Source organism: Pantherophis guttatus, chromosome 2, assembly GCF_059756535.1.
Source record: "Pantherophis guttatus breed Tessera chromosome 2, ASM5975653v1, whole genome shotgun sequence".
In the NCBI taxonomy this organism is placed as follows: domain Eukaryota; kingdom Metazoa; phylum Chordata; class Lepidosauria; order Squamata; family Colubridae; genus Pantherophis; species Pantherophis guttatus.
In genome coordinates, this window is record NC_142064.1 from 121754413 (window position 1) to 121776906 (window position 22494).

The 22494-nt window shown below is 38.5% G+C and overlaps 2 protein-coding genes across 2 annotated transcripts; one reads left to right on the plus strand and one right to left on the minus strand.

Moving 5' to 3' along the window:
* The first annotated feature begins 14111 nt into the window (after positions 1-14111).
* Positions 14112-15058, plus strand: LOC148115296 (olfactory receptor 5C1-like). Its single transcript, XM_087885144.1, has one exon. The coding sequence runs from the start codon at positions 14112-14114 to the stop codon at positions 15039-15041; it is 930 nt and encodes a 309-aa protein (XP_087741270.1). The 3' UTR covers positions 15042-15058.
* A 6258-nt stretch (positions 15059-21316) lies between these two features.
* LOC148115297 (uncharacterized) lies at positions 21317-22494 on the minus strand. Its single transcript, XM_087885041.1, has one exon. The coding sequence runs from the start codon at positions 22492-22494 to the stop codon at positions 21523-21525; it is 972 nt and encodes a 323-aa protein (XP_087741167.1). The 3' UTR covers positions 21317-21522.

A 22494-nucleotide genomic window follows, 5' to 3' on the forward strand; every position in this document is an offset into this window, starting at 1 on the left:
GTAAATCATGAATACATTAAGAATTAAAGAATAAGTTAACCCCTGATATCCCATTCACATACTATTTACACATTGAAGAATAAGGCATTTATATCTAACAAATCCCCCTCTAAATGCCGATTCGTTATACGACACCAATTACATTCAGATTCAGGACAATACAAGACATGTAGTTTGGAAGTTAAATATTTGTGCTGTTTAGAAGGTAAAGGCTTTGTCAATATGTCAGCTACTTGTTCCGAAGTATCACAGTGCACTGCTTTAATAAACCCATCTTGAGACAATTGTCTCACATGTTTAAACTTTATATCTATGTGCCTGGACCTTTGTCCAATGGCATCGGATCTAGATATTTCAATAGCTGCTTTGTTGTCCTCATTCATAACAAAAGGTAAAGCAGGTTTTTTCCAAACATCTGAAATTAAATCATTAAACCATACAAGGTTATTTGCAGCTTTGGATAAACAAACGTATTCCGCTTCTGTCGTTGAAGTGGCTACTAGTTCTTGTTTACCGGTATACCAGTAAACTGGACAGTCATTTAGGAGAAAAATATAACCTGATGTACTTTTTCTGCAAGATGTGTCTCCAGCCCAATCCGCATCTGCGTAACATACAAGTTTTGGTTCCTTATTATCACTAGGTTCTAATATTAGGCAAAAATCTAATGTACTTTTCAGATATCTTAAAATTCTTTTAACAGCTTCCCAGTGATACATTGTTGGTTTGCTGACGTGTCTGGATAGTAAATTAAGTGGTAAGGCTATATCTGGTCTAGTCCAATTAGATATATAAAGAAGTGAACCTATGATTGATCTATAAAATGTGTTATCCTTAAATTCAGGAGAAGATTCATCAGTATTTCTGAGAAAATCAGTTTGCATAGGAGTATCACAGGGTTTAGCATCGATTAAATTACATTTATTCAAAAGTTCTATAATCTTATCTTTTTGAGTAAGTTTGAATCCTTTTCTAGTCTTATTAATTTGTACACCAAGATATTTGTTCACTTTACCTAGTGATTTCAGTGAGAAATGTTCATTTAACTTATTTACAAAGATTTCTCTTCTTTCTTTGTGTTTTCCAATATATAAAATGTCATCTACATAAATCAATACAAATTCAATGTAATCATCACCCTTTTTGACAAAAAAACAGTTATCAGCAGAGGTAGCATTGAAATCCATGGTCTTAAGTACTTTTACTAGACAATCATACCATCTTTTACCGGATTGTTTTAATCCATATAAACTCTTGTTCAACAACCAAATTTCATTTTTGTTGGTGTATTGACTGTGAGGTGCCCTTACATATATTTCCTTGTCTAACTTTGCGTGTAGATACGCAGTCTGTATGTCATATTGGAATACATCAAGATTGAGTGCTGATGCTACCACTAGAGCTGTTTTGACACTCTCTGTCCTTACTGTGGGGGAATATGTGTCAGTATAGTCCTCTGGATATTTTTGTGCATAACCTTGAGCAACTAATCTAGCTTTGTATAGGGTATTACCTTCTTCTAAGTTCTTAATTTTATATATCCACCTGGTACCAATAATTGTTTTATCCTTAGGTGCAGTTACAGGTGTAAATACATTTAATCCTTGCAAACTTTCCATTTCTTTTTTCATGGCTAGTTCCCATTTTTCTTTTTCTTCACGAGGAAGTTTTAGTACTTCTTCGTATGTATTAGGTGTTATTGGTTCACCATCCATATGCATTATGTAATCTCTATATTTATTTGGCATTTTATTCCTGTTGTTCCTAATAATTCTTTCAGGTTTGCTATTGTTATCATGCATATATCTTGCTTCCTTTTTTGTTAATGTGTCTGTCTTTATTTTGTGTTGGCTATTTGTCCAGGTTTTGTTTTTGTTTTTATGTTTGTTGATATTTTGTTTTTCTACAGTCCCTTCCTCATGAGATTTTGTCTCTTTGTGTTTATTTGGAAATATTTCATTAAGATGTAATTTAGACCAGTTGGCCTGTTCATGGAACACGGCTGTTCTGGAAACTATGAATTTATTGTTACTATCAATGAATCTATATCCTTTAGTACCAGTTTCATATCCCATGAATCTGAGCCTTCTGGATACGTTTTCTCCCTTTCTTCTCAACTGTTTAGGTATGTGTACGTCTGCAGTGACTCAAAAAATGTGCATATGTGCCAATTTTGGTTTTCTATTATACATTACTTCGTATGGTGTTTTATTTATAATACTGGACCAGGTCCTGTTTTGTGTGTAATTTGAATAATGTAAGGCTTCTGACCAAAATTGTTTGCTTAAGCCGGCATCCTCTAATGTGCATCTAATCATGGTTTGTAACGTGGAAGTTTTTCTCTCTGCAATCCCGTTTTGGAACGCAGAAAATGGACTGGACGTGTAATGTAGCATTCCCCTATCTTTTAACCATTGGGAGAATTCTTTGGACATGAATTCACATCCCCTATCTGTCATAATTTGTTTTATTCTGATATTATGTTGTGTTTCTATGCGTTTATAAAATTCCTTAAATTTTTGAAAGGTTTCATCTTTATGTTTTAATGTGTAAACAAACCCATAATGACTATAATCATCTACTATTGTCAGAAAATAACGTTTTCTATAAGTGATTGATGGAGTTAGTGGGCCTACTAGGTCCATGTGTACTAAGTCAAAAATTTTGTTAGTTGATCTGGTAGATTTTTTTGGCCTGGGACTAGTTTTCAGTTTTGTAGATTTACATACTGAGCATTCCAAATAGTTTTCACAATTTTTTATTTTGACACCTTCTGCGTGTTCAGTCATTTTTTGTACTACAGGAAAACTGGCATGTCCTAACTTCCTATGTAAGATGTGGGCACACTCATCATGGATTGGCTTACCTATTTTTGGTTTTTTTATATCGTGTGCATCAGTATGATCATGAGATATTTTACATTCATCATTGTCACTGTTGCTAACATTTTCATCATCTACTTCTACACAGTCTTCTACATTTGAATCAATGTTATGCAACCATTCTTCCTTTGTTATTAGGTAAGGTAGGCCTCCTTTAATCATTACAGTGCCTATATTACTTTTATTTTTCTCCAAAGTCGCTTTTCCTTTTGAGAAAATTATATTAATGTCATAGTCTCTACTTAGTTTTATTGCACTTAATATGTTATGAGGTATTTCAGGTATTAACAATACCCCCTCTATTTTTCCTAGACCAGGCAAAGTTACATTCCCTCTGCCTAATACTTGAACCTTTTCTTGGTTAGCTACCTTTATTACAAATTTATCTTCTGTAAATGAAGACAATATATTTTTGTTGTTAGTGGTGTGATTTGTTGCTCCAGAATCAATAAGCCAATTATTGTTCTCATTTTGTTGTAGTTTATTGTTGTCTTGTTTATTTAGTCCATTCAGTGAACCAGATTTTCTATCTCTTGAATTTTCTCTGCCCCCTCTATTTTCTCTGTAATTTGGTGGGCTTCTATATCTATGTCTATCTATGGAAGACTGTCTATAATTGTGTTTGTTCATGTATTCTGATCTATGTCTTTCTTTTGAGAATTTGTGGCAATCTCTTCTATTGTGTTCCTTGGGTCCACAATTATGACATTTATATGTTTCATTATATTTTTCTTGGAAAGCTACTTTCCTAAAAGGTTTGTGTTCAGTGTGATTGCTAGAACGATTTTTTCTTGAATTGTCTTCTGCTATCAATTTGTTGGATAGACTTTCTATGGATAAATATCCTAGATTGATAGTGTCTAAATGTGACATAAAACTATCCCATGATGAATCAAGTGAGTTGATAATAACACTTTTCATTGTTTGGTCTGAAATCACCTCCCCCCTCAAATGCAGTTCAGCTCTTATTTTGTTTAAAGATATTAAGTGCTCACTTATAGAAACCCCTGGTTTTACTCTAGATGAAAAGAAATCCTTAGACATTCTTGTGGTGGTAGCTACACTGTCGCTGTGAAACAAATTAAACATGCATTGAATAATTTCTGAAACAGTCAGATTTGGTTTGATGCTATAATACATTGCAGGAGACACACTAGATATTATTAAGAAAAAAGCTCTATGGTGTAAACAATCTATTTTTAAAGTCCAAGGTCTTCTTGGGGGACTAGTGATAAAGAATAGTAAGTTTTCTTTCATAAAGATAACCTGGAGCTGCTGGTACCATTCTTGCAAATTAATGCCATCAACCCTTAGCTTTGGGAAGTCACTGGGTAAGTTTCCCACATTATTTTGTCCGTTACTTACAACCTGAGGCAGTCCGTGGTCTCGCAAGTGTAGGAAATTGCAAAACGGCATGGGGATGTTCGCAACGAGTCTGCGCGGTTCCCTCATTAGTTCAGATCTTCCCGGACCGTCTGTGTAGCTTCGCGCATGCGCGTTGTCCATTTCTTCTTTGACGTCGTCGTGGAAGGTTCTCTCCATCGCAGCTCGCTCGCTCTGCTCCTCTTCAGATGAGTCGGTCTCTGGCTCGGTCTTTGGAGTCCTGGCGACGGCGGCTGCTCTTCTCTTTCTTTTGTGAGCATTGTCACTTGCTTCGGTCTTTGGTGTAGGGCGGAATCGACAAGGCTCTCTGGGTTCGGGCGTCGTCGCTCTCGAAGTCAGCATGGAGGCGGGCAGGTCCCGAGGCATCGATTTGCTCGCTCGCTTCTTTGGTGATTCTTTGGTAATTTTTAGTTTTGGCCCAAATGCAGCAAAAAGCGTTTTCATCGCTGATTTTATTTGGGACTTTGTTGAGTCATCTTCACTCTCTGGTTCTGACTCTTCCGAGGATTTTGAATCTTCCTTTTCATTTTCGTTGTCTGATAACGTATTTCGCACCAGAAATTTTGAACTGAGCATTTTGATTGGCTCTGCTTCGCTCACCTTGGAGGTCTGTTGAAACCAAGATGGCTGCCATTCAAAATTTCGCGCGGGATCACATTTCTTCTTCTTCTTAACGACTTTTTCTGTAGTCATATCACTCACTATTTTTGATTCTTTAGACTTCTCATTAGTGATGTTTTTTTCTCTCGCTGCTCCGCTGTTCTTCAGCATTTCTTGGAGGTTCGCGATGAGGTTTTCATCATTCTTTTGGCTTTTTAATAGTTTTAATATTTCTGACCTGAGTTCGTTATTCTCTATTTCGATTTCCTCCTGGTCATCATTTTCATCTATTATTTCTTCATCTTCAGTGGTGTATTCTTCGGATTCTCTTGAGATTGCGTTTGTCGATTCGTTGATTATTTCTTGTTCTGTTTCCATTTCTTTGCTGTAGGCCCTGGTGTTGGGTCTATCCTTCTTGGACATTTTTAAGTTTTTATTGAGTCAATTAACCATCCTCTGCTACCAGATTGTTGCGATATTTTAGGATCAGACTCAATAATATTATTAAGAGTTAAAGGTTTAAATATATTTCCTTTTATTTACAATAGGCATTCTATATATTCACTGAATATTCACAGATAGAAGCAGGGAAAGAGGGGAAGGTGGCTCCTTATATATACAAAGGGTGGAGCTATAGGTGGGAGTGGTAAATCATGAATACATTAAGAATTAAAGAATAAGTTAACCCCTGATATCCCATTCACATACTATTTACACATTGAAGAATAAGGCATTTATATCTAACAGTTCTCTCCTTGATTAGTTTCCATCCATTGCTTCTTGTCTTCCCTTCAGGTGCTTTGGAGAATAGGTTGAGCCCCTCTTCTTTGTGTCAGAGGGCCCTTAGATAGAGACAATGTATATCAGCTGATCATCTTCATTAGGAGCTAAATCAGGAAAGTGCAACTACACCATCAATCATTTTTTATTGATTGATCAGCATTACAAATAAAAGCATTAAAAACAGTAATAATAAAAAAAACCAAAAATAAGTGGCAGACAATATCTTACGATTGGCTGTGGATTATCAGTGGGCAGTTAGCGCCTGCCTAATTTTGCATACAGCATAGTAGGATTTGGCCACATTCAGAGAAACCACTTCATACTGATCTGATAACAGTAGTTGTATGTAGAAGAGATCAGTGTTTCCCAGATGTTGTATTACATAAGGTGTTATAAATTGAGTCCGTGAGCCCTTATAGAAAATGCAGTGTAGCAGGACATGAGCTCTAGTTTCAATGGCCCCCTGTTCACAGGGGCACAGTTTTAGTTCACATGATATTTTTTTGTATTAGCCCTCTAAAATTGCTATGGGAAGGACATTGCAGTGAGTTAAGGTTAATGCCCTTCAACTTTTTGGGACAGTTATTCAATATCTAGCTGCTTTAAAAGGCAGAGTATGACTGCTCAAAAAAGCCTTCTTGGGAAGAGCAGCCCAATGTTGTTAGCTTTCCAGCTCTTTAGTGCATTGTTTAAATGTGCTAAGTTCACACTCATACTCAGTGGTGGGATTCAGCCAGTTCGCACCACTTCAGGAGAACCGGTTGTTAACTTTCTGAGCAGTTTGGCAAACTGGTTATTGGAATAAATCATTAGGGCAGAGGTTGTTAAATTACTTGAATCCCATCACTGCTCAAACCCTATCATTAAATGCACTTCCCTGGAGAGACCAAGATACTGGAGATTTTGTGAGATGGTCCTGAACTATACTGTCTTCTATAAGGAGGGAACTCAAAGCTGTAGAGGAAAAGAGTAGCTATAACCAATGTACAAAAATGTAAATCCGTGTATCTGTTTCTATTTTGGCTAGTCCTGCCTCCCTCCTTAGTACTACATTTGGGATGTACTGGGCTACCTGAAATATAGCTGTTGCAATATTTTCTGGATCAGACTCAATGAAATATTTGAGAATTTATAGTTTAAATATAAATCCTTTTATTTACATAAGGCATTCTATATTCGCTGAATATTCTCAGATAGAAGCAGGGAATAGTGGAGGGCAGCCCCTTATATACACAATAGGCGGAGCTATATATACAAGTGATGAGTCATGAATATATTATAAGTCAAAGAAACAGTTAACCCCTGATGTCTCTTATATACATTATTTACACATTAGAGAATAAGGCATTTATATCTAACAAATCCCCCTCTAAATGCCGATTAGTCATATAACACCAATTACATTCAGGTTCAGGGCTATACAATACATGCAGTTTGGAAGTTAAATATTTATGTTGCTTAGAAGGTAGAGGTTTTGTCAGTATGTCAGCTATCTGTTCTGAGGTGTCACAGTGTACAGCTTTTATAAATCCATCGTGGGACAGTTGTCTCACATGTTTAAATTTTATGTCTATGTGTCTAGATCTCTGTCCAATAGCATCAGATCTAGAGATTTCAATAGCCGCTTTGTTGTCCTCATTCATAATAAAAGGTAAAGTAGGTTTCTTCCACACTTCTGAAATTAAGTCATTAAACCATACAAGGTTATTTGCAGCTTTGGATAAACAGATGTATTCTGCTTCAGTCGTTGAAGTGGCTACTAGTTCTTGTTTGCCGGTATACCAATAAATTGGACAGTCATTTAAAAAGAAGATATAGCCTGATGTACTTTTCCTGCAAGATGTGTCTCCTGCCCAATCCGCATCTGCATAACATATGAGTCTTGGTTCTTTGTTACTATTTGGTTCTAATACAAGACAAAAATCTATGGTGCCTTTTAGATATCTTAAAATTCTTTTGATAGCTTCCCAGTGATATATTGTTGGTTTACTGACATACCTGGATAACAAATTAAGTGGTAAGGCAATATCTGGCCTGGTCCAATTGGATATGTAAAGAAGTGAACCTATGATTGATCTATAAAACGTGTTATCCTTGAATTCAGTGGATGGTTCATTAGTGTTTCTGAGAAAATCAGTTAGCATGGGAGTATCGCATGGTTTAGCATCCATCAAATTACATTTTTTCAAAAGTTCTAAAATCTTATCCTTTTGTGTAAGTTGAAATCCCTTTTTTGTTTTGCTAATTTGCACACCAAGATATTTGTTTACTTTACCCAATGATTTTAGTGAGAAGTGTTCATTTAACTTGTTTACAAACATTTCTCTTTTTTCCTTGTGTTTACCAATATATAATATGTCATCTACGTAAATTAGCACAAATTCAATACAATCATTACCCCTTTTGATAAAGAAACAGTTATCAGCAGATGTGGCATTAAAATCCATAGTTTTGAGTACCTTTACTAAACAATCATACCATCTTTTACCGGATTGTTTTAATCCATATAGACTTTTGTTTAACAACCAAATTTCATTTCTATTAGTATATTGACTGTGAGGGGCTCTTACATATATTTCCTTGTCCAATTTTGCGTGTAAGTACGCAGTCTGTATATCGTATTGAAATACATCAAGGTTGAGCGCTGAGGCTACCACTAAAGCTGTTTTAACACTCTCTGTCCTTACAGTAGGGGAATAAGTGTCTGTATAATCCTCTGGATATTTTTGTGCGTAACCTTGAGCAACTAATCTAGCCTTGTATAATGAATTGCCTCCTTCTAAATTTTTAATTTTGTATATCCATCTGGTACCTATAATAGTTTTGTCCTTAGGTGCAGTTGTGGGTGTAAATACATTTAATCCTTGTAAACTTTCCATTTCTTTTTTCATGGCAAGTTCCCATTTTTCTCTTTCTTCACGAGGAAGCTTTAATACTTCTTCGTATGTATTAGGAGTTGTTGGTTCACTATTTACATTCATTATGTAATCTTTATATTTATTTGGCATTTTATTTCTGTTGTTTCTAATAATTCTTTCTGGTTTGCTATTGTTGTCATGCATATATCTTGCCTCCTTTTTAGTTAATGTATCAATCTTTATTTTGTGTTGGCTATTTGTCCATGTTTTTGTTTTGTTTTCATGTTTGTTGATATTTTGTTTATTTACAATTCTTTCCTTATGGTGTTTTGTTTCTAGGTGTTTGTTTGGGAATATTTCATTAAGATGTAATTTAGACCAATTGGCATGTTCATGGAACACTGCTGATCTGGAAACTATAAATTTATTGTTATTATCAATGAACCTATATCCTTTTGTGCCAGTTTCATATCCCATGAATTTAAGTCTTCTGGACACATTTTCTCCCTTTCTCCTTAATTGTTTAGGTATGTGTACGTCTGCAGTGACTCCAAAAATATGCATATGTGTCAATTTTGGTTTTCTATTATACATCACTTCGTATGGTGTCTTATTTAGGATGCTGGACCAGGTCCTGTTTTGTGTATAATTTGAATAGTGTAGGGCTTCTGACCAAAAGTGTTTGCTTAAGCCAGCATCCTCTAATGTACATCTAATCATGGTTTGTAAAGTGGAATTCTTTCTTTCTGCAATTCCGTTCTGGAATGCAGAAAATGGATTGGAAGTGTAATGTAGCATTCCTCTATCTTTTAACCATTGAGAGAATTCTTTAGACATGAATTCACATCCTCTATCTGTCATGATTTGTTTTATTCTAATATTATGTTGTGTCTCTATGCGTTTATAAAATTCCTTAAATTTTTGAAAAGTCTCATCTTTATGTTTTAATGTATAAACAAAACCATAACGGCTATAATCATCCACTATAGTTAGAAAATAACGTTTTTTATATGTGATAGATGGAGTAAGTGGTCCTACTAAGTCCATGTGTACTAAATCAAAAATTTTGTTAGTTGTCCTAGCAGACCTTTTTGGTTTGGGACTAGTTTTCAGCTTTGTAGATTTACATACTGAGCATTCCAAATAGTTTTCACAATTTTTTATTTTGACACCTTCTGCGTGTTCAGTCATTTTCTGTACTACAGGAAAACTAGCATGTCCTAATTTTCTGTGTAAGACATGAGCACACTCATCATGAATAGGTTTTCCTATCTTTGGTTTCTTTATATCATATGTATCAGTATGATCATGAGTTATCCTACAATCATCATTGTCATTATTGCTGACATTTTCATCATCTGTTTCTATACATTCCTCAACATTTGAATCAATATTATGTAACCATTCTTCTTTTGTTATAAGATAAGGTAGACCTCCTTTAATCATTACAGTACCTATGTTGCACTTGTTTTTCTCTAGAATAGCTTCTCCCTTTGAGAAAGTAATATTAATGTCAGAGTCCCTACTTAGTTTTAAGGCACTTAATATGTTATGAGGTATTTCGGGTATTAACAATACCCCCTCTATTTTTCCTAAACCAGGCAAAGTCACATTTCCTTTGCCTAATACTTGAACCTTTTCTTGGTTAGCTACCTTTATTACAAATCTATCTTCTATGAAAGAAGATAATATATTTTTATTATTAGTGGTATGATTTGTGGCTCCAGAATCTATAAGCCAATTATTGTTTTCACCTTGTTGTGATTTTGTATTGTCATGTTTATTTAGTCCATTCAGTGAGCCAGATTTCCTATCTCTTGAATTTTCTCTGCCCCCTCTATTTTCTTTGTGACTTGGTGGACTTCTATATCTGTGTCTGTCTATAGAATGTTGTCTATAATTATGTCTGTTCGTGTATTCTGGTCTGTGTCTTTCTCTTGAGAATCTGGGGCAATCTCTTTTATTGTGTTCTCTGGACCCACAATTATGGCATCTATATGATTCATTATATTTTTCTTGGAAAGCTACTTTCCTAAGGGGTCTATGCTCTGTGTGATTGCTAGAGCGACTTTTTCTTGAGTTATCCTCAGTTATCAATTTGTTGGATAGATTTTCTACTGATAAATATCCTAGGTTAATGGTATCTAAATGTAACATAAAATTGTCCCATGACGAATCAAGTGAATTGATAATGACACTTTTCATTGTTTGATCAGAAATTACTTCCCCCCTTAATTGTAGTTCAGCCCTTATTTTGTTTAAATATATTATGTGCTCACTTATAGAAACCCCTGGCTTTACTCTAGAAGAAAAGAAATCTTTAGACATCCTTGTTGTGGTGGCTACACTGTTGCTGTAAAACAAATTAAACATACATTGAATGATTTCAGAGACAGTCAGATTTGATTTGATGCTATAATACATTGCAGGAGATATGCTGGCTATTATTAGAAAAAAGGCTCTGTGGTGTAAATTATCTATTTTTAAAGCCCAAGGTCTTCTTGGGGGATTAGTAATAAAAAATAGTAAATTTTCTTTCATGAAAATAACCTGAAGCTGTTGATACCATTCTTGCAGGTTATTACCATCAACCCTTAATTTTGGGAAGTCACTGGGCAAGTTTCCTAAACTGTTTTGACCGTTACTCACAACCTGAGGCAGTCCGTGGTCTTGCAAATGCACAAAGTTGCAGAATGGTGTAGGGATGTCAGCTGCGAGTCTGTGTGGCTCTCTCAAGAATTCAAATCTTCCCGGGCTGTCTTCATGTCTTCGCGCATGCGCACTTCTCATTTCGTCTCTGACTTCATCGTAGAAGGTTCTCTCCATCGCCGTCTGCTCGCTTGGTTCTTCCTCGGACGAGTCGGTTCTCGGTTCAGTCTTTGGGGTCCTGGCGGTGGCGACCGTTCCCTTCCTTCTCTCTCGAACAACGTCGCTTGCTTCTGTTTTCGGTGTGGGGCGGAATCGGCAAGGCTCTCTGGGTTCGGGCGTTGCTGTTCTCGAGTTCGGAATGGTGGCAGGCAGTCCTCGAGGTGTTAGTTCGCTTGCTTGCTTCTCTGGCGATTCCTTAGATATTTTTAGTTTTGTCCCAAACGTAGCATAGAGCGTTTTTATGGCAGATTTTACTTGTATATCGATTAAGTCTTCTTCATTCTCTGTCTCCGATTCTTCGGATGTGTGTGATTTTTCTTTTTCATTTTTCACATCGTATAGAGCTTTTCGCGCCAGATATTTTGAATCTGGCTTCCTGATTGGCTCTGCTTCGTTCATCTTGGGAGTCAGTTGAAATGAAGATGGCAGCCATTCAAAATTTCGCGCGGGACCGCTGCTCTTCCTCTTCACTGTATTTTTGTCTGTAAGCTCATCACTTACTATTTTTGGATCTTTTGCCTTTTTAGTGGTGATGTGTTTTTCTTTCGCTGCTCCGTTGTTTCTTATTACATCTTGGAGTTTCACGATAAGATTTTCATCACTTTTTTGATTCTTCAAGAGCTTTAGTATTTCTGACCTGAGTTCGTTTTGTTCATCATCTTCATTTATTATTTCTTCATCTTCTGTAGTATGTTCTTCAGGTTCATTTGGGATTGCGTTTGTGGATTCATCTATTATTTCTGAATCTCCTTCCATCTCTCTGCTGTATGCTCTGGTGTTGGGTCTATCTCTTTTAGACATGTTTAAGTCCTTATTGAGTCAATCCAACCATCCTCTGCTACCAGAATGTTGCAATATTTTCTGGATCAGACTCAATGAAATATTTGAGAATTTATAGTTTAAATATAAATCCTTTTATTTACATAAGGCATTCTATATTCGCTGAATATTCTCAGATAGAAGCAGGGAATAGTGGAGGGCAGCCCCTTATATACACAATAGGCGGAGCTATATATACAAGTGATGAGTCATGAATATATTATAAGTCAAAGAAACAGTTAACCCCTGATGTCTCTTATATACATTATTTACACATTAGAGAATAAGGCATTTATATCTAACAATAGCTCTTAGGAATTTGGATTGCACCCTTTCCAGAGGAGTAAAAGTAAATGTGGAGTAAGGTCCCAGCTGAGCACCAAAGAGTAATTATACATGAGCCTTAGCTGAATATAACTTTAGTGGTGCTGAAATATACTGTGTTCCCCTGGAGCAATAAAAAGATTGAATTGCTACTGCAATAACATAGTTTTGAAGTGCACTGTGTTTAGTGAAGCTATGGAAAACCATGCCCAAATATTTAAAGGATTTGACTTGCTTTATTTCTGGCCAATTATCTTCCAGATAATTTGACAGTGAGAGTAATCAACTAATGGAACAGAAGTTGCCTCCAGAAGTTGTGGGAGCTTCATCACTGGAAGCTTTCAAGAAGAGACTGGACTGCCATCTGTCAGAAATGGTGTATGGTCTGCTGGGATGGACTAGATGACCTACAAGGTCCCTTCCAACTCTGTTAATCTGTATTTCTAGATCACAATCTTAGTTTTACTATAACTGATTTCAGAGCTCTTCAGAGCAATAACTAGCCAGAGCATTCAATCTAAGTCCAATTTGTGTTTGGGATATAAGTACTATATCATCAGCATACAACAGGAATACAATATGCTACTAGCTAATTTGGGGGGAATGGTCCTCTAACTGGTTTAATTGGACACTAGTGGATTTACATGGAAATTAAACCACATAGCGACTAAAATGCATTCTTGCCTTACTCCTCTATTGGCTTACTCCTTGGTAGTGGCCTTGTGTGCTGCATAGAAATTTGATTCTAGAGTTTTTATAAATATTGTGCATAAGCAATAATGGTGTCTGTCAATAGTTGTATGCAGAAGCATAAACCAGAGCCTTTCTTTGGGAACTAAATTAAATGCAGAGCTGAAATCAATAAATGCAGTATATAATGGTGAAACTGGTTTGGACATGTTTTTTTTGACCAGAAAATAGCACTTAGCACTTAAACTTATATACTACTCCACAGTACTTTTACAGCCCTCTCTAAGCGGTTTACAGAGTCAGCATATTGCCCCCAACAATCTGGGTCCTCATTTTACCCACCTCAGAAGGATGGAAGGCTGAGTCAACCTTCAACCGGTCAGGATTGAACTTCTGGCAGTGAACAGAGTCAGCCTGCAATACTGCATTCTAACCACTGCATGACCACTGCTCTTATCGTGGTTGATAAAAGAACATTGTTTGATGGAGTCCTTTTTAAATAGAAAAAACACTTCTCTAGTTTGGACAGTTATTATATTCTTTCATTAAAATTTCTGCTATTACTTCTTTTCATATTGATCATTGATTTCTGCATTTAGTTCAAGTCTGGAAAGCTGGAGGTTATATATGCAAACCTCTGCCTTAAAATGAAGTGAAATTGCTATCCTAGTACCAGTGGGGTAATTGAATATTTGTTCCATTCCTGTTGTGTTCTTTACACAGAAAGGAAAAAGAGTACTTTTCCAGTCCAATGCTTTAGAATAGCTCTGAAACAGTGGTGGATCCTCACTAGGTGAGGGAAAGTAGGTTCAAACAATATCTTGACAAAAGAAGAACTGAGTCAAATTTCTTGTGGAATAAGGAGAGGAAGAGTATGATATGATTTTTCATTTCAACAGGTACAATGGCTCTTCACCACAATACCACCAAGGTGACAGAGTTTATTCTCCTGGGCTTCACTTCTGAACGAAACCTTCAGCTCCTCCTCCTCAGCTTTTTCTTCCCCATCTACCTCCTTAGTGTGGCAGGGAATCTGGGTCTAGCTATTCTTATCCGAGCTGACCGTGCCTTGCACACACCCATGTACTACTTTCTAAGCCACCTGGCCCTGATGGACCTATGCTCCTGCTGCACCGTAGCCCCCAAAATGCTCTTGGGGCTCTTGAAAGGTTGTGACACCATTCCCATCCCAGCCTGTGCCCTTCAGATGTTCATTTTTGCAGCTATCTCAGATGCCGAATGTTGTCTCTTGGCAGTCATGGCCTACGATCGGTATGTGGCCATCTGCCGCCCATTGCACTATGGAACTGCCATGCCACAGCATCTCTGTCATCTCCTAGTAATTGCTTCTTATGCAGCAGGGATGACCTCTGCAGCAATCCATTCCAGCATGGCATTCCGCCTGCCTTTCTGCAGTGCAAATACTTTGGACCATTTCTTCTGTGATATCCCTCTAGTTCTGGCTTTGGCTTGTGCAGACACACAAATTAACCAGCTCTTACTCTTAGTAGTGTGTGGAACTATCCAGAGCATCACCCTGTTGACCATTACAGCTTCCTATGGAATTATCCTCTGGACTGTAGGACGAACAGGATCATTTCGAGCTATGTCCACCTGTGGATCTCACCTTACAGTTGTGGGGGTGCTTTATGGTACCCTTCTTTTCATGTACCTACGGCCTGATGATACCTATGCTCCACAAACAGACAAGATGACTTCTGTCTTCTACACAGTAGCCATACCTACTCTTAACCCTGCCATATACAGTCTTCGTAATACTGAGGTCAAGCAGGCAGTCAAGAAGAGGCTCAGCAAGATATGTCATCAAACATAAAAACAGCACAAATATAAGGGGAGGAAAGAAGTCTTCCCAACAGTTTAGAATATCCTTCCTAGGCTAGTGGACTCCATGGTTGCAAATTGTAGATCTGAAGATTATAGGAAATGGATTCTAAGACATCATGAGGCTGAGGAAGCCGATTAGCAAACGTATCTAAGATGAAGTTCTATTGAAGCAGCAAGACCTGTTTCTGGATTTTTGTGGAAACAATGGTGAACGGAAGACGGCTCCATTAAAAGCAGAACTAATGACCACTGAAGAATGATGAAACAGTGAGTAGATCACACAATAGCAGTTTCTAGCAGGTTTAGAATGTAGAAGACAAAGGAAACTCATTGTTTTGCTCAAACTATGATCAATGCCTTTCTGAGGACACTAGATTTGTATATTTCATTTTATAATCACTTTTGGAAATTGCTTCAATTACTTTTTAGCTATTAGGATTACTGTGGCTAGATGCGGGGAGGAGATTAATGACTTTCACTTTTAGTGTGGTTGTTCTAGAAGAGGAGGAGGAGGAAGAGGAGGAGGAGGAGGAGGAGGAGGAGGAGGAGGAGGAGGAGGAGGAGGAGGAGGAGGAGGAGGAAGAAGAAGAAGAAGAAGAAGAAGAAGAAGAAGAAGAAGAAGAAGAAGAAGAAGAAGAAGAAGAAGAAGAAGAAGAAGAGATGCAGAGTTTCATCTGACAAATAGTATTGATGTAGTGAAAAGGAAGTTCAGAACAGAATTCTAATTTCTTGTCATGTTTTCCATTCTATTTTACCCAGTTCCTAATAGCTAAGTGTTTTATTATTTTTAACTAAAAAGAATAAACACTTCTAAATAGGAAGGATGGGCAATCAGGGACCCCAATCTATTTTGCAAAATTGCCAATGGGGGAATATGATGTTTTGCTTAATCAAAACAATATGCAGGCTAAAAGATGATGTTTTCTATGTAGTCTTTCCAAAGTCTCAGTCAGAGAACACTGCTTCCCAACACCCATTACCTGACTTTTTAGCCATGGGGAGGGCAGCTAATTAAAACATTGAAATGGATTTAACTACTTTAAAATGGAAGGGGGAAAGTATTATGAATTAACTTTATAATGTTCACAATGTTCCATGTCTAGCTCAGCCTTAATTGCACAGTGTCCATTTTTCTGTATATTATACACTATCCAATCACACACCAAGTTTCATTTTAAAGACAAGATAAATATTTTCCCTGTCCAGTCATTTCCAACTCTAGGGGCTGGTGCTCATCTCTGTTTATTAACTGAGGGAGCCAACATTGTCTGAAGACACTTCCGTGGTCATGTGGCCAGCATAACTATACACCGAGGTGTATTGGTGGGAACATTGTTATTTTCCCACTGAAGTGGTACCTATTTATCTACTCATTTGCATACTTTCAGACTGCTAGTCTGGCAAGAACTGGGCAAGTAATGGAAGCTCACCCTGTCACATGGTGCATGGGTCTCCAACCCGGGTTGTCAGCTTTCCAGCTGACAAGCTCAGAGTCTTTAAACTGCTGAGCCATCACGGTTAAATATTTTAATATTTAAATATATTTCTGTGTATTATTTGCTATCCAATCACACACCAAGCTTCAATTTAGGTATCATTAAAATTATATTGAGACCTGTTTAATGGTTAAGGAATTGGGCTAAACCCAGGAGATGATAAATTCTTGTCCTACCTTAGGCATGAAGCCAGCTGAGTGGCTTTGAGCCAGTCACTTCTCTCAGCCTTGGGAAAAATGCAATAGCAAACCACTTCCAAAATCTTGCCAGGAAAACCGCAGACACTAGTTTAGCCAACCAATAGGATTAAATGATGAATCAAAATTGCATTAAGTGTAACAATTAATACAATTAACCACCAAGTATGTAATCCTTTTTCTGTTTGATATATTTAATGTATTTCAGTAGAAACTTTGGGGATAATGGCCAAGGTTTGGGATTGAAAGTAGATGCACATCATGGTTTTCAGTGTGAATTGGAGCTGCTTGGGATTGAGCCTGGATTGATCTACATGCCAAACAGGTGTCCTGTCATTGATGTCTCATGTTTTCCCAAACCCAAGCAATCTTCTTCATGTTCACTAGCAGCCTCAGGAGCTGTGGGCATAAATGGTGTGAATTTGAATTTCAACTAATTGCACTGAATCCATTTTAATAGGATACATATTTGAAAGCTTATCCAATACCCACATTGTGAAGAAAATGTTGCAGTGCACCTGAGGCTTGGCTGACAACACAGGTGTGCCCACAGCTCTCGATTTAGAAGAAGCAAACCCTCTAAGCATCAGGAAAAAAAAACAATTTTTGCCCACACCAATCTCTTTAGTTACATCAGAATAAGGAGCTGGTCTTGGGAACTCTTCTCTATAGCGGTGCTCAATTCAAGGAGTATCCAGCTCAAGGGGAAGGTCTCTAATTTTCTTCTGCGAACAGATTGAGGGTGGGAACAAAAAAGAACAGACATCATAGAGAGAATATTCCCTCTAGGCCAACTCTCCACCCACCCACAGGTTTCCAAGAAGACTTTATAATGACACCAAAATTATAGTAGAGAGGAAAAAACTATGGCAGCAAAAGACCAAAATGACAAAATCAGAGTGTCATCCATCATGGTGCATTTGTTCCAGCCTTCTCAACTGCTTAGTCTCTCAAAACACAACATCTGTAATTCCTATCAAGCATGGTGGACCACTCTGTCCCTAGAATATACATGGTGTGGGATTCCCAGAAGTTCATGCCAAGAAGTGATGAAGCATGTGAGAACTGCTTCTCATGCTTCCTCTCCTCAAGAAAAACAGATACGGTCCTTGCTCTGAAGTTTAATGGCAGTCTTCCACTATCTAGTTTCAGCAAGAGTAGATGAATGGGCAAGGAAAAGGTCAGGGCAAGAATATGGAAAAAATCTTACCACACAGATGCTAAGAGTCAACACCACTTTGATGGCACATCATTATTCAATTGGAACATAGGTCAATTCTCTATTTCTTAATTCCCAGTTATAAGCTTCAAAAGCTGTTTCTCATTTTTATAAAATGAGAGAAGTGTTCCTTGTCTAATTCACTCTTAATTGCATACTGTCCATTTTTCTGTATATTATACGCTATCCAATCATACACACACAACTTCACTAAAGTATATTGAGGGAATTGAAGGTCACTTCTGAATGTTTTATTGCCAAAACCAAAAGTTAGCAGAGTTGCAACAAGATCTAGGAGATTCAGAAATTTAAAAGCAAAATTAGGAATATATTCTTCAAAGATAAGCTCAGTAATAAAGTCCCGAGAGCAGCCAAAAATAATTAATTACACTCTTGACAGACAGAAGGAAAACATGCAAAGGTGGTGCGATAGGGAAAACATTCTTGTTAATCATGGCAATATATGTAACATAAAATAGTAAAGTACTAATATAAACCTGGAGGTAAGCCTAAGAAAGCTGATTCATAGAATTAAAATTGATAGAATAAAATAAAACTTTGTAAGGGAGTAAATAAATGCAAAATGAATTTCTATAAAAAGGAAGAGAGAGATGAAAAAGCCCTAAACACTATGATCCTGAGGGAAAAGGTCACATCAGTGGTGAGATTCAATTTTTTTTACTACCGGTTCTGTGGGCGTGACTTGGTGGGCATGGCATGGCTTGGTGGGCGTGTCTTAGTGGGCGTGGCAGGGGAAGGATACTGTAAAATCTCCATTCCCTCCCCACTCCAGAGGAAGGTTACTGCAAAATCCCCATTTCCTCCCAATCTCTTGGGACTTGGGAAGCAGAGAATAGATGGGAGCGGAGTCAGTCAGAATTTTTACTACCGGTTCTCCAAACTACTCAAAATTTCTGCTACCGGTTCTCCAGAACTGGTCAGAACCTGCTGAAACTCACCTCTGGGTCACATAACCAAAAATTATTACAAAGATTAGTATTTCCTTGAAAAGAATGAATATAATTATTTATTGTTAGGATAAAGTATAGAAGTTTATTCTTTTGTTCAATTAATACCAGAGGAGCAGAAGGGAAGTTTAGAACTGCAGAAACATGGAGTCATCAGTGTTACCAAACCTGAAAAACTATGCCTTATCTGATGTGTATGCACAATTTGAGGGTTGCATATTAATTATGCTTGATCATTCCCGGTGTCCAGAGGCCCCCTGCGCTGGTGTCCCACCTGGCTGGGCTCCTGGCGTCCCTTGGGTTGCTAGGAGCATTTGTAGCAGCTCTCTGCATTCCTCGCCAGTGAGCTGGACTACGTGGGGGGTGGCTTGGTCCCTGGCCTCCTCCCCGGTGTCCTGGCAGCCCTGGGTGGACTGCTGGCCTTCCATGCTTTCCTCTGTGGCTTGCAGCTGCTGGGAAGTATGCAAAGGGGTCCCTGGCGTTCCACTGAGTCCTCTGGGGACATAGAGATCATCTGTACCCTCCTCTGGAGAGAAGCTTGCATCAGGGACTGGATGCAGGGCTGCCATTTTTGATTGAAGACTTCTGGTCACAATCAGGGATCTCCTGCCATCCATCTCTTGGGGGTTCTTGCTGGAACCTCCAGGCATCTTGCTTCTGCTGGCTTGGAAGCATTGTCTCAAACCATCCTCGGCTACCACTTTGTGAGGGATCTCACAAAGATTGATGGTTTGTTGAAGGTGCTTCCAAGAAAAGGCAGCACGCAAGGATGCAATCAAGTTAAATCTTTATTTAGAAACAAAGTAGGTAAAATGAGTTCCCTGGCATGGAGGCATCCATGCCTGGATTGAGCCCATGGATCAGTCCCATAGGAAGATAGAACAAGAGCAGAAAGAGCAGCCCCTGTGCAGGGGTTCTTATAGGGGCCCCTGGCCCCTCCCTTACCCATGTGTGTGAGGGGGCCGGAGGGCCATTAACTCTCCCAATGGGGCTGCAGGGGCCGGAGCCCCTTGACCCACCAGTGGGATCAAAGGTGCCTCTTTGCTCCCATCTGGTGGTCTTTTAAGAAACTGCCATGGCTGGCACAAAACACCTAACACTGAAATTTGCCACAGATGTTCCTCTTGGCTTCTAGGTGCTCACTAAGAAAGGATTTTTCGAAATGACCATCAGACCATTAGTATTTCCTATATTATTATAACACGCTCTGATGCTAATTAGTTAGACGTTCTACTCCCCCTCCCAATTTGAAAATAACTCTGGAGAGAATGGGATAGCATAGGACAGGCTTCTGTGGGGCAAGCCTCATGGAGAGAAGGGGCTAGAAAGCCTGAGGGAGAGGATAGGATAGAGGAGGATTCTGTGGGGCAAGCCTGAGGGAGAGGAGGGGATAGGATAGGGGAGGCTTCTGTGGGACAAGCCTGAGGGACAGAAGGGGATAGGATAGGGGAGGCAAGCCTGAGGGAGAGAAGGGGGATAGGATACGATAGGCTTCTGTGGGGCAAGGCTGAAGGAGAGAAGGGGAAAGGAGAGGCCGATCATAACTACTCATTAAGTTTCAAGCTGTAAGTGTCAATTTATCAAGCCCCATCACATAGTTTCATAGCAAAGCATGGGTATCCAGCTAGTACTGTATGTCCAAACAAAAGGCAGAAGTTAAACTCATTAGTCAAGAACAAAAATTGAAACTATATGTTATAGTGGTGTACATAACCATTCAACCCCAAAATAATGCATACAGTATATTCAGCAAAATGGTTTTGCATCAGGTTATCACAATAATAAGAACAACTTCCCAATGTCGACATGGAATTTAGCAGAGGGAGAAAAGCAATAACTGCATTTTGTAATGGGATTCAACATCATGGGAAAAGTGGTCAAGTAAGCAGCAATTTTTATTGTCAAGAAATATAGAGGTTAATTTTAAAATAGGTATCAAATTGACACCTTAAGATGAAAAAAAACTAAACTTGCCTTGGCTAGGAAAAATTGAAGCCATCAAGATGAATTATTTTACCAAGACTTCATTTCCAATCTCAAATGATTCCAGTATATATTGAAAACAAGGTACAAAATCAGAGGCCAAACAAGTAATAAACTGTATATGGTGCTATAAAAGACCAAAGGTTCAATTCAGTATCCTACAGGATTCAGAATAGTGAAGTGGATTGGCAGTTTTGAACATTAAATTGTACCCCTGGCTGTCTCCAATATTGACATGAGCCAAGTATACGGTGTTGACTCTTCCCTGTGTACAAATAATGATCCCGACACTTTTGGTTCCAAAGAGAAGCTTGACAAATTTTATTTGTTATTGTGCTTACACTGTGAAGTTTGTAACTTTGACTCCTTCTTTCAGTAAAAAGGGGAACTACTACCTTTATTGTACACTTAAAGCAGGAGATTAAAAAGAAGTACCAGTGAGGGAAGAGGCCTTCTATTAAGCCACAAACAGGTGGGACCAAGTCCTTGCGGTAATCTCATCCTTCAAGAACACTGACCAATGCATTATAAAACCCAAGTAGCCATATTTCTTGGGAAGTGGGCTGCTCCTAATTATTATGGAAGGCTGCGGGTACTTTCCACAGCTTCACATGCTTCTGCAAGGCTCACACAAAGGCTCCATTGCAACATCTACTCGAAGGTTCTTATAGACCATTCCCTTCCATGCTCCAGTTTCATTAAATCGTTCCACGTCACCAAGGGGTTTCACTTTTTGGATTGTGACAAGAAATGGTACGACCACACTATGTACTATATCCACCCAAAAGCTTGCTATTGCTTTGGTACTGGGAGGCACCTCCACCTTCCTGACTATGATCTCCAGAACTGACCTCACCAGAGAAAAGTTCTGCTGATTGTCCTCTGTGTACTTTACAGCGGGTGTTGCATCCTCAACCCTGAAACTGCAGGAAGAAGGCAATCCCAGTCCCCAGAGATGCTTCCAAATCACTCTGTCGGTGCAGTTGGTCACCCAATTGAGGCCAAAAGTGTGTAGGACTGAGGTCGAACGTCTGTTGTAGAAGGTTTGTTTATCCACAAAATGAGGATGATACTGGATGGGCAAAATGTCATTCGGGACCACGCTTACAATTTCAAAAGTCGGGCTATCAATATCTCCAATCTGGGGTAGAAAACAACAGGTCTCATCAGGAAAGAACTTGGCTGCTTCCAGGCCATTGAATTCTCTAAACGTTCGGCACAGAAAGAGACCATTGGAGGCCCGGAAGGCTATCATATTGTCCCTGAAATACACTTCAAAACTCAGGGATGGTTTTGTTGAGTACTCAACAGGTTGGATGGGGTAGATTTTTTCTGAACGTACATCCACTGCAGCAAGAAACAAACCTAGCCAGTTTTTCAGCATAACCTTCCCGGATGGTGCTGGAATCAGCCAAAATTTGCTTGACTTTCTCTTTTCAGGCATGCCTTCCACAGCCCAGTGTGAACCATTGCCTAGTGAATCCCAGTACATCTTGTTGTCCATCTGGAAAGCCACTCCTTCATCTGCACCAATGTAGGCTTCAAGCTGTCCCAGGCCTTTCCAGACTTGCAAAGCCAT

Coding starts and splice junctions, on each gene's coding strand:
- LOC148115297 (XM_087885041.1), bottom strand. CDS start 22,494: ATGGCTTTGCAAGTCTGGAAAGGCCTGGGACAGCTTGAAGCCTACATT.
- LOC148115296 (XM_087885144.1), top strand. CDS start 14,112: ATGGCTCTTCACCACAATACCACCAAGGTGACAGAGTTTATTCTCCTG.